General features: G+C 52.4%; 1 protein-coding gene across 1 annotated transcript in view; it reads left to right on the top strand.

The window, feature by feature from the left end:
- The window catches only part of LOC135552280 (microtubule-actin cross-linking factor 1-like), a 268,419-nt gene that overhangs the window by 132,539 nt on the left and 113,423 nt on the right, over window positions 1-22,457 (top strand). The window contains 13 exon segments of the mRNA XM_064983809.1: window positions 10,783-10,949; window positions 11,070-11,182; window positions 11,539-11,645; window positions 16,231-16,350; window positions 16,749-16,844; window positions 17,576-17,703; window positions 18,777-18,870; window positions 20,127-20,281; window positions 20,655-20,958; window positions 21,090-21,218; window positions 21,425-21,502; window positions 21,849-22,010; window positions 22,136-22,240. Of these exon segments, the coding sequence (XP_064839881.1) occupies window positions 10,783-10,949; window positions 11,070-11,182; window positions 11,539-11,645; window positions 16,231-16,350; window positions 16,749-16,844; window positions 17,576-17,703; window positions 18,777-18,870; window positions 20,127-20,281; window positions 20,655-20,958; window positions 21,090-21,218; window positions 21,425-21,502; window positions 21,849-22,010; window positions 22,136-22,240 (1,758 nt within the window).

Genomic DNA, 22,457 nt, shown 5'->3' with positions numbered 1-22,457 from the left:
TCTGTCACTCTCTGCTACTCTCATCTGCCTGTCCACCAGAGCGCTTCTGTTTTGCTTTCTAATTTTGCCGCCTCTTCCCTTCCCTCCTTCATTCACTATCTGAGATGGGAAGCTCCATGGGTTGTGTGAGGCCTCCTAGGGAGGGAGGACAGGGCTTCCCCCCACTGTCCCCCAACCCCAAACGACGCCTCCGCTTCCGGCGGAGACGCAAAGGGAAGAAGCACCAGAAAGGAGGGTCGTCGGTCGGCTCGGAAGTGGAAAGCATAAGGATAAGCAACATACCAGAGGAAGAGGATGAGGAGGAAGAGGACAAAGGTACCGTCACGGAGGCAACCACCGCGTCGTTCAAAACTATGAGTGACGTTGGCGCCAAAATCACCAATTTAACCGTGCCTCAGGCTCAAACTCAATCCAGACTGCCGCTGCCCAGTGCTCTCTGTGCTGACTCCACGAGTGACAGCATGGGGGGGTTGGGTGGTAGCAGAGTGCTGGAAGTTTCCCCTGAGCCAAGCCCAGTGTGGAGAAGGCTGTCCTACCCCGGAGCTGGGAGTGAGGAAGGGGGGACGAGCAGTACCATAGATGCCTCAAGCAGCCAAGGGCAACCCAGTGGGAACCCCACCCCAGACAACCCTGACCCAGCTGTCCCGTCCCAGGTGCACACCACCCCTGGCGGGGGTCAGGTCTGCAAAGTCAGGGAGAGAGAACAAGGGGTCCTGGAGAGGCCTTGCATTCGAAGACCCAAGAAAGAGAGGGAAAGAGAAAAGAAACGAGAACAGGAGGAGAAAGAGGTGGATGATGAAGGCGGGGGCGGGGTAGCGGGGACGCTGGGGGCTGCTTTTAACACCCCTCCGGATAAGGAGCGCAAAGGGGTAGTCCACATTCGTGAGGTGGGGGGCTTGCTGTGTGTTGTAAGGACAGTCTACCCCAGTGACTTTGGGTCCCCAGTTTGGAGAGGGGACAGTTACCATGACAACGATGTGGAAGTAGAGGTGCGTGCCGAACCTCCAGCCGCATCCCCAGGGACTGGGAACATCCTCAAAGTACAGCTTTCAGAGGAGGACAGCAGGAGAGCCAAAATGGATGCCAGGACCGCTTTCCTGATGGGGACCCAAGAAACTACAGAAGTCAAGGAACCTAGTCTGGATAAACCAGCCCAGGTCCAAGAGGGGCTATTAATTCAGAACCCTTTTGCCTTGGGCTATGCTAGCGATCTGCTACTCACCTCCCCAGCGGCTGGGAGCGCCACCCAGGTAGGCAGGGTTTTCCTGACCCAAAGGAGAGACAATATGGACACCTCAGGTCCCAGTATGACTACCAACCTTACGGGGACCCAGGAAACCACGAAAGTCGAGGGACCCTCGTTACAGGACCCTCTGTCCTCAGGCTATGCCAGCGACCTCCCACTAACCTCCCCAGAGGCAGGGGGCGCCACCCAGGGAGACTGGGAAAGCTCCAGAGAGGGACTGGACTCTGCAACAGACAGTCCTCTATCTCCACCCCAGGTCCCCACAAAGCAGTTCCCTCAGGTCGGGCATTTTTTTTCTCTTTCACTCACTCACTCACTCACTCACTCACTCACTCACTCACTCACTCACTCTCACTCGTGGAAATGTAGTCTAAATGTATTTGTTTTTTTTGTTGTCCAGGATCAGGGGATAAATAAATATCAGCATATTTAAAAATACGTGTTGCCCTTTTAAGTCTTGTATACTAGTGTCACATCTTTGTGAGAGAGAGAATTTGTGCTTTTGTGTCCCTCTCGCCGTGTGTGTTTGTTTTGTGTCCTGGTCATTATCAGCCCTGCAGGAGGCACTCTGTCATCTCATCCTTCCTGGGTCTGTCCCCAGAGCCTAATCAGCACAGCACAGACCATCTCTGCATCTCTCCCCCTTTTCCTTCTCCATCACCCATTCTCTCCTCACACCACCCACTCTTCCCCCTGTTACTTTTGACGGTGTGTGTTGCCTCAAATAGCAAGGTTCCTGACAGCATACTGAAGCTTGTTATTTTGCAATGATGTATTGGTTTATGAGATCATACGGCTCACAGAAGTGTGTGTGTGTGTGTGTGTGTGTGTGTGTGGAGGGATTCAATGGCCTCATTTGAGCTCCATCACAATAAGCTGTTCAATAAAGGACCTACTCTCATAGGAATAGAATTACATTAACTTGAATGGTAATGTCAGTTCTAGTACATCTATTTCTATGCCTACTATATTGTAGGTAATTTGACCCCACAGTTGCTGGTGACCCTTTCACTGTTACCGACAATAACCCTCAATTGGTAGTTAATTGACCTCGCACCTTTCTTGCTCAAAGTGTTGTACATTGAAAGCAGGAAACTCCCTTCATGGCTGCCGATGTGAAGCACCCAGCCGCCAGTATATTATGTATGCTGTGATGGTGTGGTGTTCTGTTGTCTTTGGGCCTCTGCGTGTCTCATTTTGACGCACGGTGCTGAGTTACGGGGGAAAGCAAGACTCACGCAGGTGCTTGGAGCCCGGTCTCCGTTTACAAGCGTTTTAGCCAGGTAAACGATCAAGTCCTGGCTCTTTCTCTAGCTTTCATTCTCCGTGTGTGTGTGCGCCTGCCTGCCTTCCTTCCTTCCTTCCTTCCTTCCTTCCTTCCTGGCAATGTCTGGCCTACCCTCATCTGAATAAGTAGGGATTTCAGATGTGCATTCATCAACAGTATACTGCTGCATCTAGCCCCATGGGGGATTCCAAACAGTTCCTATCGAATCCTCTCCCCCTTTTTTTTAATGGATTTGGTGTATTCTGTCCTTCTCGTTCCGTCTCCCCATCAGCTATCTGAATCTGTCCTCGTCTCTCTCCCTGCCTATCCTCCATTTTCCTTCTCCCTCTCTCTCTATCCATCCCTCTCTCTCCCTGCCTATCCTCCATTTTCCTTCTCCCTCTCTATCCATCCCTCTCTATCCATCCATCCCTCTCTCTCTATCCATCCATCCCTCTCTCTCTATCCATCCATCCCTCTCTCTCTATCCATCCCTCTCTCTCCCGCCGCCCCTCCCTATACCCTGCTGCTTCAAAGGCCCCTTTCTTTAAATGCAATCTATTCTGAGCCCCCAGGGGGCTCGTGTGTCATAGCAATGTACAGTAGGGCCTTGCTTTTGTAGCCAATCTCGTCAATGGTGATAGCACTACCTTTCTGTCCCTGAAGCTGTGAGTGTGTAAAGGCACCGATTCTCAAGGATCGCATGCGACCGCTAGAGGAGGAGTCAGAACACACACACGGAACATATTTTTGATGTGCCTATCCTAGGGTCTTGAAGAGCGTTAAGGAGCGTGTCTGTGTTGGCGCGAACACTGTCATGACTCCTGAGTGGAAGCAGGTCATTGGCAGTTTGTGGGCGTGTCTGTTTGTTAGTGTCTGACCTAAGCACGGCGTCTCCGGCTAATTTAACACGATGTGCCCTTTTTGTGACAGCGTGAAAACCCTGCCGTGTGTTACCCGTAGCAGCCCTATTGCTCATTATACCTGGATCAGAATTTATGACACGCATGTCCAAGAGGAGGTGGCTATTATGTATGACGATTTCAATTGGGCAACCTCAAATGTATGTGGCCTGCAGTCCAATCACCAGCTGCAGTATTCAAAACAGGTTATGGGTTGCAGGGGGGCAACTGAGCTACACAGGATGGTACAGTACCTTGGTGTGGAATGGGAGAGCGAGGCAGTGCTCTGTTTATCGGCCGTCACTTGAGCGCTCAGTGACTCCAAGTGATGGAGTTTCCCTGTAGTGTATGGCCTTGCCTTAATCATCTTTACTGGGAGAGGCTCACTGGCACTGAGGAGCTGTGTTTTGGGTTACATGTGTGTGTTTGCTGTCGGTGCGTATGGTTTATGTGCTTTCCTTGAGCATGCAAGGCCTTATTAGTTTACGCAGGCCTGGTTTTGCTCTCTCTCTCGTTCCCAAGCCATTCCTCCTCTCATCCCCCTCTCTCCCCCCCCTCTCTCTTTTGGCTGTTTCTGCAGTCTTCTGGCACTCACTGGAATTTCATGCTGTACTATATTAGCACTTGAGAGACACAGTCAGGGAATGAGGGAAGGAGAAGGAGGGGAAAAAGGGATGAGGGAGGAATAATGACGACCAGAACCAGGCACTGCCAGATACAGCAATACATCAGCCACCCTTTGTCAGTCAGAACGGAGAGAGGGAGAGAGGGAGAGAGGGAGAGAGGGAGGGAGGGAGGGAGGGAGGGAGGGAGGTTGATGGGAGGGAGGGAGGGAGGTTGATGGGAGGGAGGGAGGGAGGGAGGTTGATGGGAGGGAGGGAGGGAGGGAGGGAGGTTGATGGGAGGGAGGGAGGGAGGGAGGGAGGGAGGGAGGGAGGGAGGTTGATGGGAGGGAGGGAGGGAGGGAGGTTGATGGGAGGGAGGGAGGGAGGTTGATGGGAGGGAGGGAGGGAGGGAGGGAGGGAGGTTGATGGGAGGGAGGGAGGGAGGGAGGTTGATGGGAGGGAGGGAGGTTGATGGGAGGGAGGGAGGGAGGGAGGGAGGGAGGGAGGTTGATGGGAGGGAGGGAGGGAGGGAGGTTGATGTGAGGGAGGGAGGGAGGGAGGGAGGTTGATGTGAGGGAGGGAGGGAGGTTGATGTGAAGGAGAGACGGATTGATCCAAACGAGGCCGTTTCTGAGACAAGCCAATGTGACGGACTGATAAGGGAAGGCTGGAAGGCCACCTTTGGAGAGGAACGGAGCGAAGGGGAGAGACAGGAAAAAAATAAATGAATGCGAGAGGGAGGGAGGGTGGGAGAGGGGGATATTGTGGTGAGAAAACAGGCTAATGAGCTGGCCAGACATAAAGAAGAATAATGAGAGACTGAATGAGAAAAAGAAAAGCGAGGATTGGCTTCACTCAGCTCTGGCTCAAGGCCTATTGATTAAAGGCCAAACAAGATGGAGGATAGGAACAAAGATGACAAGTAGAATCAAAGAAAAGACTCCCAGGTTTAGGAGCTTGTATGACGACTAGCATGTGACTATATTTTTTTCTGCCGACTCGCTGTGTGTCTGTACGTGCGTGTGCGTTAAATACGGGGACGGTGATTCTTCATTCGTTTAAAGTCATGACTAAAGACACCGTATGTTTGAAAGGGTGTAATTAATGCACACTGTGGGGTTACAGTCTGATTAGTAGGACAATGTCATGAATATGAGATGGGGATAATGTAGTGTATAATTAAAGTGTGCCCCTAAAGGGAAAGGGTAAGTGTCTCTGCCAGCTGTCGTGGGCTTCAGGTCGCTGTTTGTCCTTAATATACAGTAGGAGCAGGCGACCTAAAGGGAAAGGGTAAGTGTCTCTGCCAGCTGTCGTGGGCTTCAGGTCGCTGTTTGTCCTTAATATACAGTAGGAGCAGGCGACCTAAAGGGAAAGGGTAGGCGTCTCTGCCAGCTGTCGTGGGCTTCAGGTCGCTGTTTGTCCTTAATATACAGTAGAAGCAGGCGACCTAAAGGGAAAGGGTAGGCGTCTCTGCCAGCTGTCGTGGGCTTCAGATCGCTGTTTGTCCTTAATATACAGTAGGAGCAGGCGACCTAAAGGGAATGGGTAGGTGTCTCTGCCAGCTGTTGTGGGCTTCAGGTCGCTGTTTGTCCTTAATATACAGTAGGAGCAGGCGACCTAAAGGGAAAGGGTAGGTGTCTCTGCCAGCTGTTGTGGGCTTCAGGTCGCTGTTTGTCCTTAATATACAGTAGGAGCAGGCGACCTAAAGGGAAAGGGTAGGCGTCTCTGCCAGCTGTCGTGGGCTTCAGGTCGCTGTTTGTCCTTAATATACAGTAGGAGCAGGCGACCCTAAAGGGAAAGGGTAAGTGCCTCTGCCAGCTGTCGTGGGCTTCAGGTCGCTGTTTGTCCTTAATATACAGTAGAAGCAGGCGACCTAAAGGGAAAGGGTAGGCGTCTCTGCCAGCTGTCGTGGGCTTCAGGTCGCTGTTTGTCCTTAATATACAGTAGGAGCAGGCGACCTAAAGGGAATGGGTAGGTGTCTCTGCCAGCTGTTGTGGGCTTCAGGTCGCTGTTTGTCCTTAATATACAGTAGGAGCAGGCGACCTAAAGGGAAAGGGTAGGTGTCTCTGCCAGCTGTTGTGGGCTTCAGGTCGCTGTTTGTCCTTAATATACAGTAGGAGCAGGCGACCTAAAGGGAAAGGGTAGGCGTCTCTGCCAGCTGTCGTGGGCTTCAGGTCGCTGTTTGTCCTTAATATACAGTAGGAGCAGGCGACCCTAAAGGGAAAGGGTAAGTGCCTCTGCCAGCTGTCGTGGGCTTCAGGTCGCTGTTTGTCCTTAATATACAGTAGGAGCAGGCGACCCTAAAGGGAAAGGGTAGGTGTCTCTGCCAGCTGTCGTGGGCTTCAGGTCGCTGTTTGTCCTTAATATACAGTAGAAGCAGGCGACCTAAAGGGAAAGGGTAGGTGTCTCTGCCAGCTGTCGTGGGCTTCAGGTCTCTGTTTGTCCTTAATATACAGTAGAAGCAGGCGACCCTAAAGGGAAAGGGTAGGCGTCTCTGCCAGCTGTCGTGGGCTTCAGGTCGCTGTTTGTCCTTAATATACAGTAGAAGCAGGCGACCTAAAGGGAAAGGGTAAGTGTCTCTGCCAGCTGTCGTGGGCTTCAGGTCGCTGTTTGTCCTTAATATACAGTAGAAGCAGGCGACCTAAAGGGTAAGTGTCTCTGCCAGCTGTCGTGGGCTTCAGGTCGCTGTTTGTCCTTAATATACAGTAGGAGCAGGCGACCTAAAGGGAAAGGGTAAGTGTCTCTGCCAGCTGTCGTGGGCTTCAGGTCGCTGTTTGTCCTTAATATACAGTAGAAGCAGGCGACCTAAAGGGAAAGGGTAGGTGTCTCTGCCAGCTGTCGTGGGCTTCAGGTCGCTGTTTGTCCTTAATATACAGTAGAAGCAGGCGACCTAAAGGGAAAGGGTAGGCGTCTCTGCCAGCTGTCGTGGGCTTCAGGTCGCTGTTTGTCCTTAATATACAGTAGGAGCAGGCGACCCTAAAGGGAAAGGGTAGGTGTCTCTGCCAGCTGTCGTGGGCTTCAGGTCGCTGTTTGTCCTTAATATACAGTAGGAGCAGGCGACCTAAAGGGAAAGGGTAGGTGTCTCTGCCAGCTGTCGTGGGCTTCAGGTCGCTGTTTGTCCTTAATATACAGTAGGAGCAGGCGACCTAAAGGGAAAGGGTAGGTGTCTCTGCCAGCTGTCGTGGGCTTCAGGTCGCTGTTTGTCCTTAATATACAGTAGAAGCAGGCGACCTAAAGGGAAAGGGTAAGTGTCTCTGCCAGCTGTCGTGGGCTTCAGGTCGCTGTTTGTCCTTAATATACAGTAGGAGCAGGCGACCCTAAAGGGAAAGGGTAAGTGTCTCTGCCAGCTGTCGTGGGCTTCAGGTCGCTGTTTGTCCTTAATATACAGTAGAAGCAGGCGACCCTAAAGGGAAAGGGTAGGCGTCTCTGCCAGCTGTCGTGGGCTTCAGGTCGCTGTTTGTCCTTAATATACAGTAGGAGCAGGCGACCCTAAAGGGAAAGGGTAGGCGTCTCTGCCAGCTGTCGTGGGCTTCAGGTCGCTGTTTGTCCTTAATATACAGTAGGAGCAGGCGACCCTAAAGGGAAAGGGTAGGTGTCTCTGCCAGCTGTCGTGGGCTTCAGGTCGCTGTTTGTCCTTAATATACAGTAGGAGCAGGCGACCCTAAAGGGAAAGGGTAGGCGTCTCTGCCAGCTGTCGTGGGCTTCAGGTCGCTGTTTGTCCTTAATATACAGTAGGAGCAGGCGACCCTAAAGGGAAAGGGTAGGCGTCTCTGCCAGCTGTCGTGGGCTTCAGGTCGCTGTTTGTCCTTAATATACAGTAGGAGCAGGCGACCTAAAGGGAAAGGGTAGGCGTCTCTGCCAGCTGTCGTGGGCTTCAGGTCGTTGTTTGTCCTTAATATACAGTAGAAGCAGGCGACCTAAAGGGAAAGGGTAGGTGTCTCTGCCAGCTGTCGTGGGCTTCAGGTCGCTGTTTGTCCTTAATATACAGTAGAAGCAGGCGACCTAAAGGGAAAGGGTAGGTGTCTCTGCCAGCTGTCGTGGGCTTCAGGTCGCTGTTTGTCCTTAATATACAGTAGAAGCAGGCGACCTAAAGGGAAAGGGTAGGTGTCTCTGCCAGCTGTCGTGGGCTTCAGGTCGCTGTTTGTCCTTAATATACAGTAGGAGCAGGCGACCCTAAAGGGAAAGGGTAGGCGTCTCTGCCAGCTGTCGTGGGCTTCAGGTCGCTGTTTGTCCTTAATATACAGTAGGAGCAGGCGACCCTAAAGGGAAAGGGTAGGCGTCTCTGCCAGCTGTCGTGGGCTTCAGGTCGCTGTTTGTCCTTAATATACAGTAGGAGCAGGCGACCTAAAGGGAAAGGGTAGGCGTCTCTGCCAGCTGTCGTGGGCTTCAGGTCGTTGTTTGTCCTTAATATACAGTAGAAGCAGGCGACCTAAAGGGAAAGGGTAGGTGTCTCTGCCAGCTGTCGTGGGCTTCAGGTCGCTGTTTGTCCTTAATATACAGTAGAAGCAGGCGACCTAAAGGGAAAGGGTAGGTGTCTCTGCCAGCTGTCGTGGGCTTCAGGTCGCTGTTTGTCCTTAATATACAGTAGAAGCAGGCGACCTAAAGGGAAAGGGTAGGTGTCTCTGCCAGCTGTCGTGGGCTTCAGGTCGCTGTTTGTCCTTAATATACAGTAGAAGCAGGCGACCTAAAGGGAAAGGGTAGGTGTCTCTGCCAGCTGTCGTGGGCTTCAGGTCGCTGTTTGTCCTTTATATACAGTAGGAGCAGGCGACCCTAAAGGGAAAGGGTAGGCGTCTCTGCCAGCTGTCGTGGGCTTCAGGTCGCTGTTTGTCCTTAATATACAGTAGAAGCAGGCGACCTAAAGGGAAAGGGTAGGCGTCTCTGCCAGCTGTCGTGGGCTTCAGGTCGCTGTTTGTCCTTAATATACAGTAGGAGCAGGCGACCCTAAAGGGAAAGGGTAGGTGTCTCTGCCAGCTGTCGTGGGCTTCAGGTCGCTGTTTGTCCTTACTATACAGTAGAAGCAGGCGACCTAAAGGGAAAGGGTAGGCGTCTCTGCCAGCTGTCGTGGGCTTCAGGTCGCTGTTTGTCCTTAATATACAGTAGAAGCAGGCGACCTAAAGGGAAAGGGTAGGCGTCTCTGCCAGCTGTCGTGGGCTTCAGGTCGCTGTTTGTCCTTAATATACAGTAGAAGCAGGCGACCCTAAAGGGAAAGGGTAGGCGTCTCTGCCAGCTGTCGTGGGCTTCAGGTCGCTGTTTGTCCTTAATATACAGTAGAAGCAGGCGACCCTAAAGGGAAAGGGTAGGCGTCTCTGCCAGCTGTCGTGGGCTTCAGGTCGCTGTTTGTCCTTAATATACAGTAGGAGCAGGCGACCCTAAAGGGAAAGGGTAGGCGTCTCTGCCAGCTGTCGTGGGCTTCAGGTCGCTGTTTGTCCTTAATATACAGTAGAAGCAGGCGACCCTAAAGGGAAAGGGTAGGCCTCTCTGCCAGCTGTCGTGGGCTTCAGGTCGCTGTTTGTCCTTAATATACAGTAGGAGCAGGCGACCTAAAGGGAAAGGGTAGGCGTCTCTGCCAGCTGTCGTGGGCTTCAGGTCGCTGTTTGTCCTTAATATACAGTAGAAGCAGGCGACCTAAAGGGAAAGGGTAGGCGTCTCTGCCAGCTGTCGTGGGCTTCAGGTCGCTGTTTGTCCTTAATATACAGTAGGAGCAGGCGACCCTAAAGGGAAAGGGTAGGCGTCTCTGCCAGCTGTCGTGGGCTTCAGGTCGCTGTTTGTCCTTAATATACAGTAGGAGCAGGCGACCCTAAAGGGAAAGGGTAGGTGTCTCTGCCAGCTGTCGTGGGCTTCAGGTCGCTGTTTGTCCTTAATATACAGTAGGAGCAGGCGACCTAAAGGGAAAGGGTAAGTGTCTCTGCCAGCTGTCGTGGGCTTCAGGTCGCTGTTTGTCCTTAATATACAGTAGGAGCAGGCGACCCTAAAGGGAAAGGGTAGGTGTCTCTGCCAGCTGTTGTGGGCTTCAGGTCGCTGTTTGTCCTTAATATACAGTAGAAGCAGGCGACCTAAAGGGAAAGGGTAGGTGTCTCTGCCAGCTGTCGTGGGCTTCAGGTCGCTGTTTGTCCTTAATATACAGTAGAAGCAGGCGACCTAAAGGGAAAGGGTAGGCGTCTCTGCCAGCTGTCGTGGGCTTCAGGTCGCTGTTTGTCCTTAATATACAGTAGGAGCAGGCGACCCTAAAGGGAAAGGGTAGGCGTCTCTGCCAACTGTTGTGGGCTTCAGGTCGCTGTTTGTCCTTAATATACAGTAGGAGCAGGCGACCCTAAAGGGAAAGGGTAGGCGTCTCTGCCAGCTGTCGTGGGCTTCAGGTCGCTGTTTGTCCTTAATATACAGTAGGAGCAGGCGACCCTAAAGGGAAAGGGTAGGCGTCTCTGCCAGCTGTCGTGGGCTTCAGGTCGCTGTTTGTCCTTAATATACAGTAGAAGCAGGCGACCTAAAGGGAAAGGGTAGGCGTCTCTGCCAGCTGTCGTGGGCTTCAGGTCGCTGTTTGTCCTTAATATACAGTAAGAGCAGGCGACCTTTGACCGTGAAATATGTCATGTTTGAAGCCTTATACCAATACATATGGATGGATCCAAACAAAGTCATCCCAGTATTTATAGCCCATATTTAATAACCCTCTCCTCTGTCCTCTCCTGATCTGACATTTACGTGTGTGTGTATTCATAATGTGTGTTTCCTATATGAACCCCTATCCTCACCGCTGTGTTCCAGATCTCTGAGATCTATGTGAGCGGTGAGTCTGGGGACCTGACTGCTAAGGAGAAGCTGTTGTTATGGAGCCAGCAGGCCACAGAGGGCTGGCCTGGCCTCCGCTGTACCAACTTCTCCTCCTCCTGGAGCGACGGGCGCATGTTCAACGCCCTGCTCCACCGATTCAGGTACACACACAATCACCCACTGAGATGCATGCAGACACACACACACACACACACACACACACACACACACACACGTTCAGTTCTGACCCCCCCCCTGTCTCCCTCTCTGGTGGTCTCCAGGCCAGACCTGATTGACATGGAGGTGGTGGCGCAGCAGAGTAACCTTGACAACCTGGAGCAGGCCTTTGAGATCGCCGAGTCACTAGGGGTGACCAGACTTCTGGACGCTGAAGGTAACTGGCTGTGTTTCGGTCCCCCTACTTTGTCTGTTCTGTCGGTCTGTCTCCTTCGAGCCTCGACTCCAGCCGTTCTACGACGTTGACAGGCCCAGGAGCGTAAGACCAGTGTCGTTCATGATACTGTCTGTGTTCCTCTGTGTTCTGTTGGTCTGCCTCTTTTTCTTCGGTCTCCCTACCGTCACGTTGACCTTTCCACTCCACCTTTCATCTCCCCATCTCCTCCTATCGCTCTCTCTCTGTCTCGCTCTCTCTCTGTCTCGCTCTCTCTCTGTCTCGCTCTCTCTCTGTCTCGCTCTCTCTCTGTCTCGCTCTCTCTCTGTCTCGCTCTCTGTCGCTCTCTGTCTCACTAGATGTGGACGTTCCGTCTCCAGATGAGAAGTCGGTCATCACATACGTCTCCTCCATCTACGATGCCTTCCCCAAGATCCCAGAGGGAGGAGAGGGCATCGCAGCACACGTATGTTCTACTCCTCTCACATGAATATTAGCATCTATCACTGTCCTTTTAACATTAGAACCGCCTGGCCTTTCAACCTATCAGTACCCGCTAGAGAACGTTGCCGGGCGACCGACCCCCTTTAGCATAGCCATCAGATGCATATCAACCCGCAGGGTGCAGCAAACATAAGCACCAACACTTGATAAATGCCGTTATTATGAAGGGGTCATTGCATGAAGAAATATATCAATGTCCCCAAAGAATAACAACTGTTGTTAGTTTAGATCGAGTCAAGGATATATTATTGTGTATAATTCTACAAAGTCCAATGGGGGAAAACGTAGGCCGAACACCTGTTTTCATTGCCCTTATAATAATAACATTACTGTACAGTGTAATCCATTCAATCAGCTATATTTGTAGATTGGAATAGTAATAGTAATTATAGTAGTATAGTAGTTCATAAAGTCCAGCTTCTTTTGACAACGTAGAAACTAAAAAGATGATGATGATATTACCCGCCAGGTGCGCAGGTGAAATGATTTGCTGTGTTCCTAAACAAAAGCACCAGTGCATGACCAATTATAAAGAATGAATTACGCAAATAGATATTAGTGATAATATGTTCATGACAAGATATAAAACAGTCATTTGCTGATTGTATTGGTCCATTATATATGTTCCTTTACGCATGAATCAATCTGGTCTTTCTGCTTTGGGTCCACTGTCGGCACAGCGCTTCGGGGCTTTCTGTGAACAAGACCCACAAACTAATCGGTTGCACTGCACATGGTTTTCATGGGCCTTGTTTCGTGTGAACCTTCCGCAGGTGTCACATAATCTCTCTGAAGCGGTTGCGTGGCGTGGTCTCTTGGGGAAAGGTCGCCCCCCTATCAGACAGAAAGCTCCACATCCATGCTCTTTCCGCGGAACGCCCCGCGGGAAATACAAGAGTGCCTTAAATCCTTAGAGTTCCTCCATAGACACCACCTTCTGTTTCCTTTTCTGTGCCCGTCGGCAACCGTACAATGTCTGATGTGCTGCAACATCCACATGTCACATCAACTCGTCACTCTTTTCTGCCCAAACCGCGCCATCCCTCCCAGAGTCCCGTCTCGCCACGCCATCCCTCCCAGAGTCCCGTCTCGCCGCTCCATCCCTCCCAGAGTCCCGTCTCGCCGCTCCATCCCTCCCAGAGTCCCGTCTCGCCGCGCCATCCCTCCCAGAGTCCCGTCTCGCCGCGCCATCCCTCCCAGAGTCCCGTCTCGCCGCGCCATCCCTCCCAGAGTCCCGTCTCGCCGCGCCATCCCTCCCAGAGTCCCGTCTCGCCGCGCCATCCCTCCCAGAGTCCCGTCTCGCCGCGCCATCCCTCCCAGAGTCCCGTCTCGCCGCGCCATCCCTCCCAGAGTCCCGTCTCGCCGCGCCATCCCTCCCAGAGTCCCGTCTCGCCGCGCCATCCCTCCCAGAGTCCCGTCTCGCCGCGCCATCCCTCCCAGAGTCCCGTCTCGCCGCGCCATCCCTCCCAGAGTCCCGTCTCGCCGCGCCATCCCTCCCAGAGTCCCGTCTCGCCGCGCCATCCCTCCCAGAGTCCCGTCTCGCCGCGCCATCCCTCCCAGAGTCCCGTCTCGCCGCGCCATCCCTCCCAGAGTCCCGTCTCGCCGCGCCATCCCTCCCAGAGTCCCGTCTCGCCGCGCCATCCCTCCCAGAGTCCCGTCTCGCCGCGCCATCCCTCCCAGAGTCCCGTCTCGCCGCGCCATCCCTCCCAGAGTCCCGTCTCGCCGCGCCATCCCTCCCAGAGTCCCGTCTCGCCGCGCCATCCCTCCCAGAGTCCCGTCTCGCCGCGCCATCCCTCCCAGAGTCCCGTCTCGCCGCGCCATCCCTCCCAGAGTCCCGTCTCGCCGCGCCATCCCTCCCAGAGTCCCGTCTCGCCGCGCCATCCCTCCCAGAGTCCCGTCTCGCCGCGCCATCCCTCCCAGAGTCCCGTCTCGCCGCGCCATCCCTCCCAGAGTCCCGTCTCGCCGCTCCATCCCTCCCAGAGTCCCGTCTCGCCGCTCCATCCCTCCCAGAGTCCCGTCTCGCCGCTCCATCCCTCCCAGAGTCCCGTCTCGCCGCGCCATCCCTCCCAGAGTCCCGTCTCGCCGCGCCATCCCTCCCAGAGTCCCGTCTCGCCGCGCCATCCCTCCCAGAGTCCCGTCTCGCCGCTCCATCCCTCCCAGAGTCCCGTCTCGCCGCGCCATCCCTCCCAGAGTCCCGTCTCGCCGCGCCATCCCTCCCAGAGTCCCGTCTCGCCGCTCCATCCCTCCCAGAGTCCCGTCTCGCCGCGCCATCCCTCCCAGAGTCCCGTCTCGCCGCGCCATCCCTCCCAGAGTCCCGTCTCGCCGCTCCATCCCTCCCAGAGTCCCGTCTCGCCGCGCCATCCCTCCCAGAGTCCCGTCTCGCCGCTCCTTCCCTCCCAGAGTCCCGTCTCGCCGCGCCATCCCTCCCAGAGTCCCGTCTCGCCGCGCCATCCCTCCCAGAGTCCCGTCTCGCCGCGCCATCCCTCCCAGAGTCCTGTCTGTCAGCCATGTTCAGGTTTTTCTGCAGAGGCTCGAAGTCAACCTCAGAATCAGATGAAGATCCTTCATAAGCAACGTTGATATCTGATCCGTCTTCTGACTCCAACTCATCTAAATTCTGAAGCATTTGCAATGCTGTCAGAGCGTTCCTTCGTTTGGTTCAGCTTGCCATTTTCAACTCCACACTTTGTATGTTGCGCTCACTGTCTGATTGGACTCTCCCAGCGGAAATGATATACAATTTCCTGCGTTTCATAATAAAATGAATAGATTGGGCCACAATTCTTCATCAAAATTACACTATTGTTCTAAATTCAATCACCCTCTTCCCCTTCCTCATCGTTGAGTGAAGTCACAAGCACCATTATCAGCTTTTGTCTGGTTTCTATTGTCCATTCATCCATTGGCGACACGTTTGTATATTTACATTTGAAGTTTATGATCATACTAGTTTTTGATTGAGCAGTCAGAGCAGTGCTGCCGCGACAGTAGTCATGCGCTGAACACATGGACAGCACAGATATTCTTGGGAAGAGGGACATTTGGGAATTAGAGCTGCACCTCTTGAATTGGGTGCGTTATTTGACAAAGGTTAAGTGTCTTAGAAACGGAATATGCTCAGCAGATTATTGCCAATTTAACCTGGTCACTTATTACGCGTGAAATGAGTTTCGGTATCGTGCCGATGGGGTCCGGCTATGCAGCCAGACTGGCATCGTTTGTTTCCCCGCTCATGACGTTGGATAGAGTCAAGGATATGTTTTGTGTTATTCTGAAGGCCTACTGCATGAAATGTGTAAATGTAATAGAGTTTTATAGTGAATAAAACAGTCCCGTAGCAGCATATTTTTACGAAGTAAAACGTAAAGGAGAGCGGTGTCAACCCCCAAGGCGCGCGGTCAAATGATTTGCTCCTGACAAATGGGCATAACACACACACTCATCGTTACACTATTGTCTTTCTAAATTAAATCAGCCTCTTCACCCTCGTCATTCAGTTAGGCCTAATTTAAATTCAACTGTGAAGTAAAGGTGCGCAATTATCGCCCGTTAATCCATTTGTCATTCAGTGAGGAGAGCGAGAGAGACACATTAGCACCTGGCAGGGTACCAACATCCTACAGCACATAGTCTTGGAAGGTTAAGTTAGGAATAGGTGTGGGGGGGGGGGGGGACTGTAAAACGTCTCTAAATACGTTCCTGTTTGTGATTATAATTTTTTAAATTGAAAAATGAACACGGGCGGTTCTCGTGTTACTGTGTCAATGTACAGTTGGTGTGACATCATGCTGCCAAAGCTGTGGAGCCAATAATGAACTGCATTGATCGCAGTCAGCCATTGACGTATATTGATAGCTGACTGTCAATGAACCAGTCTGACCCTCCCTCTCTCTCTCCCTCCTCCTTCCCGCTTCCTCCTTCCCCCTCTCTCTCTCCCCCTTCCTCCTTCCCCCTTCCTCTCTCCCCCTTCCTCTCTCCCCCTTCCTCTCTCCCCCTTCCTCTCTCCCCCTTCCCCTTCTCTCTCCCCCTTCCTCCTTCCCGCTTCCTCTCTCCCCCTTCCCCTTCTCTCTCCCCCTTCCTCCTTCCCGCTTCCTCTCTCCCCCTTCCTCCTTCCCCCTTCCTCCTTCCCCCTCTCTCTCTCCCCCTTCCTCTCTCCCCCTTCCCCCTTCCTCCCTCCCCCTTCCTCTCTCCCCCTTCCCCCTCTCTCTCCCCCTTCCTCCTTCCCGCTTCCTTTCTCCCCCTTCCTCCCTCCTCCTTCCCCCTCTCCCTCCCCCTTCCTCCCTCCCCCTTCCTCCCTCCCCCCTTCCTCCCTCCCCCTTCCTCCCTCCCCCTTCCTCTCTCCCCCTTCCTCCCTCCCCCTTCCTCCTTCCCCCTCTCTCTCCCCTATCTCTCATCCCCCTTCCTCCTTCCCCCCCTCTCTCTCCCCTATCTCTCATCCCCCTTCCTCCTTCCCCCTCTCTCCCCCCCCCTCTCCCCCTCTCTCTCTCCCCCTCTCTCTCTCCCCCTTCCTCTCTCCCCCTTCCTCCTTCCCCCTCTCTCTCTATCAGGAGGTGGACCACCGCTGGGCAGAGTACCGCTCTCGTTTCTCCATGCTGCTCCAGTGGAGCCGGCAGCACAAGGCCCTTATGGCCAACAAGAACTTCCCACTGGACCCTGTGGAGCTCAAGGTGCTGAGGGGGAAGGAGAGAAGGGGACAAGGAAGGGAGTGGGGGGAGGTGGAAAGGGTGATGGAGGGAAGAGAATTCAAATGGGGAGAAGGGAAGAAGAGAATGGAGGAGAAGGAAGGATAGTTAGAGAGGGAGGCAATGGGGGGGGGGATGAGGAGGACAGGATGTGGGTAAAGATGCTAAATACATGTTTAAAGCATTTGAGTAGGAGTGCTGATCTAGGATCCGTTTAGCGGGTTTAGATCCTAATGAATAGGATTATATAGGCCAGGAGTGGCTGATCCAAGATCAGCTCTACTACTCGGGCCCAGATAACTATTAACACTTTTCTGCTTGATCTAAAAATGTCCGTTATTGACATCTAACCTTTTTGTCAACACCATGTCGCTGCTCCACAGGCACTTTACAATGAGTACGTCCATTTCAAGGAGACCGAGATCCCTGCCAAGGAGCTGGAGAAGAGTCGCGTAGAACACCTCTACAAACTGCTGGAGGTAAGATTTGGAGGGGGGGGGAGAAAGAGAGGCTTTAGATTCCTGAAACTCACGAAGACCCGCTCAATGACGACAAGCAGAATAAAATGACAGCAGGAGCTGCAAACCTACGTTGACGGTGAACACCGGTTTACCGTCCGAGAGATGGAACGACATACTCAGGCAGATACTAAAGTGCCATTACCCTGAGGACACAGCCTCATTTCAACATCAAATCCTATTATGGCATGTTAGACTGGCATGAGTCTTCTGGAAAACTGAAACTCGTAAACAATGGCCGACGATGGAGAATGAGATAGGAAGAGGTGACCTGGTTTCTGCCACCACGAGCGGTCCGCACTGTACATCATGAGTCTCTCAGGGGTACTGTGTGTGTGTTATCGAAACACCCTGTTCTCTGCACCCGGTCATTTCAACCCCATGCCACTGCCTTGAGACAACAAACCATAATTCCTCCTTTATCAGATCCTCTTTCATTGCCCCTCGGTTCTACTCTCCTGATGCCACCACTGCCCTGCTGACACTCCTGATCAATGGCATATGATGACTCCCAACCCCAAGCATCCAAAACATTTATACTTCCAGACCTGGGTCCTTTGCACTCCCAAGTCATGTACTTTGCACACGAAATTCAGAATTTCAAATGTATTTTTATTATTTTGCATGTTAGAGTAAAGAATATGTAGGCGTGTCGTTTTTACTTCTACAATACATGTGTTTGTTTTCCCTAGGTATGGATGGAGTTTGGACGCATCAAGCTGCCCCTGGGCCTGCACCCCAACGACCTGGAGGAGGAGTGGGGCAAGCTGATCCTGGAGATGCTGGAGAGAGAGAAGGCCCTGAGGCCTGCTGTGGAGAGGTCATGACCCTGACCTTAACCCTTACTGCTGCTCGTGTTTGAGTTATGATTATACCAGTAGTCATAGAGACCGAGGCCCTGCGGCGGAGAGGTCATGACCCTGACCTTAACCCTTACTGCTGCTCGGGTTTGAGTTATGATTATACCAGTAGTCATAGAGACCGAGGCCCTGCGGCCCACTGTGGAGAGGTCATGACCCTGACATTAACCCTTACTGCTGCTCCTGTTTGAGTTATGATTATACCAGTAGTCATAGAGACCGAGGCCCTGCGGCGGAGAGGTCATGACCCTGACATTAACCCTTACTGCTGCTCGGGTTTGAGTTATGATTATACCAGTAGTCATAGAGACCGAGGCTCTGCGGCGGAGAGGTCATGACCCTGACATTAACCCTTACTGCTGCTCGGGTTTGAGTTATGATTATACCAGTAGTCATAGAGACCGAGGCCCTGCGGCGGAGAGGTCATGACCCTGACATTAACCCTTACTGCTGCTCGGGTTTGAGTTATGATTATACCAGTAGTCATAGAGACCGAGGCCCTGCGGCCCACTGTGGAGAGGTCAGCAACACAGACCTACTTCACCCTGTAACTAACCTTGAAGCTGCAGTCCTTAGTGGGGAAACAGCCACTTCCATTTGAGATATTACAACAACGAAGAAGTAACTGCAAACTGTCAACACGTTGGTTTTTTTCCCTCTCATTGCAAGCGAGATAAAAGAGCAAAACATATTCACTTTCATTTTTTTGTTTGTTGGTCATGCTGTACAACGCTTCTCAGCTCGGCAAACAGAAACATTAACAACGGTGGGGGGGGGGGGCTGTTTCATCCTACTGCGGATTCCGTCTTTAACCCTGTTAGAGCTGGTTTAAACCGGCAGTTCTCGAGAGAGAGAGAGAGAGACTGTGGAGACGTATGCAGCACACTAACCTAACCCCCCCGACACTGTACTTATAGTGCACTATTTAGTATTTAGGGTTCCTTTTCAGACAAACCAAATTAATGTTTTGAGCTTGTTGACACTGTGCTGATAGTGTGTGTGTGTGTGTGTGTGTGTGTGTGTGTGTCTCCAGACTGGAGTTATTGCTGCAGATGGCCAATAAGATCCAGAACATGGCCCTGGATTGTGAGGAGAAACTCACCCTGGCCAAGAACACACTACAGGCCGTGAGTGATGCTGTCCTATGTCACAGTCTGTGTCACTCTCTTTGTCTCTCTTTGTCTCTGTTTATCTGTGTCTCAATTCAATTTCAATGTAAGGGTCTTTATTGGCATAGGAAACATATGTGTACATTGCCGAAGCATAGGAAACATATGTGTACATTGCCGAAGCGTAGGAAACATATGTGTACATTGCAGAAGCGTAGGAAACATATGTGTACATTGCCGAAGCGTAGGAAACATATGTGTACATTGCCGAAGCATAGGCAACATATGTGTACATTGCCGAAGCATAGGAAACATTTGTGTACATTGCCGAAGCATAGGAAACATATGTGTACATTGCCGAAGCAAGTGAAATAGATAGTAAACAAAAGTGAAATAAACTATTTCGAAAAAATAACGGTCACCTTACACTCACAGAAGTTCCAAAATAATAAAGACATTTCAAATGTCATTATGTGCAAATAGTTAAAGTACAAAAGGGAATATAAAGAAACAAAAGGGTTGTATTGTTTACAATGGTGTTTGTTCTTCACTGGTTGCCCTTTACTCGTGGCAACAGGTCACAAATATTGCTGCTGTGATGGCACACTTTGGTATTTCACCCAGTAGACACTCTCGCTGTCTGACTCTCGCTGTCTGACTCTCGCTGTCTGACTCTCGCTGTCTGACTCTCGCTGTCTGACTCTCGCTGTCTGACTCTCGCTGTCTGACTCTCGCTGTCTGACTCTCGCAGTCTGACTCTCGCAGTCTGACTCTCGCTGTCTGACTCTCGCTGTCTGACTCTCGCTGTCTGACTCTCGCTGTCTGACTCTCGCTGTCTGACTCTCGCTGTCTGTCTCTCGCTGTCTGTCTCTCGCTGTCTGTCTCTCGCTGTCTGTCTCTCGCTGTCTGTCTCTCGCTGTCTGTCTCTCGCTGTCTGACTCTCGCTGTCTGTCTCTCGGTCTCTAACAATTCAAAAAGTGAAAAAAAAACTATATATTTTCAATGACTTCCCAATAAACTGAGGAGTAGAAGATAATTATTTCCTTCAATTTGAATTAACCCCAGACCTGGTCGCTACATGCCTGTTTCAATATGGTGTAGTGTGTCTGTCTCTCTCTCATTTCCTCATCACTCTCCTTTCTCCCACTCCCTCTCTATCCCTCTCTCTTACTTTCCCCTCCTCTTCTTCCTCGCTGTTCACACCACTCCTCATCTCCTCTTCCTATACCCCTTTTTCCCCTCTACCCTTCTCTCCTCCCCCGTCCCTCCGTCAGGACATGTCCCTGGTGGAGAGTGGCGAGGCGGTGCGTTGTGAGAAGGAGCTGGGCTTGTACCTGCAGGACTGTGAGGTTCTGATCAGACAGCTCAACCTGGACCTCAACATCCTCCGAGACGAGAAGTACTACCAGGTGGAGCAGCTCGCCTTCAGGTCAGTGGCGGGAGAAGGGGTGTAGGTCCGTTGGTAGAGCATGTCGCTCGCAATGCCAGGAGAGCGAGTTCGATTCCCCGGACTACCCATAAGGCAAAAATATACGCACGCATGGCCGTACATCGCTTTTGATTAAAGCGCCTGCCCAATGGCGTATCAATTTGACTTGGTTATACTGCATCTTTGTAAATGTGACACTCGAACGGTACTGTGTTTTGACAAAAGATATGTTCTGTGGAGCAACAGCGGAGGCCCAATGTCGAGTCGTGGACGATCCACTTTTGTGCCTCGTCTGAAGCGTAGCTTGACCGCATGTGTGTGTTCTGTGTGTCACAGGAAAAAGGTGTGACACGTTTGTTCCCCTCCTCCACAGAGCGTCCTGTCTCCACGAGGAGCTGGTCTCTCTCCGGCTCCAGTGCTCCAGCGTCTACAGGAAGGGCCACTTCTCCCCGGTGACGGGGGGAGACCGGACGGCCCCGCGGGGGAGTGACAGTGGTCTCTCCCTGTCCACGGGGGCCCAGACCCTGCTGGGGGCCGTGGGCGTGGTGGGGGCGATGGGGGCGCCGTTGCTCAGGAGACCCATGTCCCGCTCCCAGCTGGTGGCCATGTCGTCCTCGGAGGACGAAGGAAGTCTCCGGTTCATCTATGAGCTCCTGGGATGGGTGGAGGAGACACAGGTAAGAAAGAATGGGGTTCGGTGGAGGGAGGGAGAGGGATTGATAGGTGGAGGGAGGGAGCTGGGGAAGCTGGGCGGGAGGGATGGACGGGGAAGGGGATGGATGAGTAGAACTGATTGTGCGTATGCCAGGACGTGCTGGAGCGTGCCGAGTGGGGGGCGGACCTGCCCTCTGTAGAGCAGAACCTCCAGGACCACCAGAACGTCCACACTGCCGTGGAGGAGCTCCTGCACAGCCTGAAGGAGGCCCGCAACTACGAGGTACACACACACACTAATAGATTCTAAAACACATTCTCAGGCACTTGGAGAGCTACTGTACATACTGATACACATACTGTAAGTGGACATCGACAGACACTGAATAGGCCTGGGCGTATGCAGTAGATAACAACATGGCAGTCACAAACCTAGTCGAGAGGGCCAGATGATGTTTTACTGAGCTTTTCATATCTCTTTCTCCTCAGACGAAAGTCTCTCCGAACTTCAGGAGCAGTTATTCTGACACTCTGGTCAAGCTAGAGCATCTATACTGCAAACTACTGGTGAGGGGAGGACTTTTTGTTGTCTATGAATGTGTGCGCATCGGATTGTGTGTAGGGGGTGTGTGTGTGTGTGTGTGCACCCCAGTGCGCCCACGTTCTCCGTTAATCCCATCAGGGTGTGACTGCGCTTGCTGAAGGCTCAGAGGAGATAGCGAGAGTTAAAGACCGAGTGCAGCTGGCAGAAGCACCTGCTTCTACCACAGCAGGGAGTTGACTGGGGAGTGGGAGCGAGAGAGCGAGGGGCGCGCGTCTATGTGTGTGCCTCTGAAATAACCTAGAAACTCTTCGTTGACGTATAGAGCTAACACCGAGTAACATTTCCTCCTCCCGTCCCCTGTCTTCACAGGAACTCTCGTCATGGCGTCTGCGCTGCCTGGAGAGCCTGCATGCGTTTGTGTGTCGCTGTACAGAGGAGCTGATCTGGCTCAACGAGCGAGAAGAGGAGGAACTGGCCTTCGACTGGAGTCAAAACAATACAAACGTCAATGCCAAGAGAGAGCTATACGCCGTGAGTGGACAGGGATAGATGCGCACGCACACACACACACACACACACACACACACAGAATACCTTTTTTTAAATATATATATTCCCCTGGGTGCTCCTCTGAATGCTCTGTCATCCTCTCTCAGGAAATGAGGTCAGAGCTGGAGGAGAAACAGGAAGTGATGCACTCGCTGCAGGAAACAGCTGATCGGCTCTGTCAGGAGAACCACCCGGCCAAACAGACAGTGGAGGTGAGGTTGCCTAGCAACAGAGCTATCAAGGCTGTTCAATGGCCTTTCAAAAAGATTGTCTTTCCATCTACGGTACTTATCAGTACAAACAGTGCTGCTATCGATGTTCCCCTCAAAATAAGATTGTCAGTACATTTTGTACTCTGTTTGGACTGTGGAGCTTGACTGTGATTCAAATAAAGAGCTTGCGAAATGTGTATCCAGGAAGCTACCCAGC

This window comes from Oncorhynchus masou, chromosome 13 (genome assembly GCF_036934945.1).
Source record: "Oncorhynchus masou masou isolate Uvic2021 chromosome 13, UVic_Omas_1.1, whole genome shotgun sequence".
In the NCBI taxonomy this organism is placed as follows: domain Eukaryota; kingdom Metazoa; phylum Chordata; class Actinopteri; order Salmoniformes; family Salmonidae; genus Oncorhynchus; species Oncorhynchus masou.
Note: the sequence above shows the minus strand (reverse complement) of the source record. Positions and strands in the feature narration are given on the sequence as shown.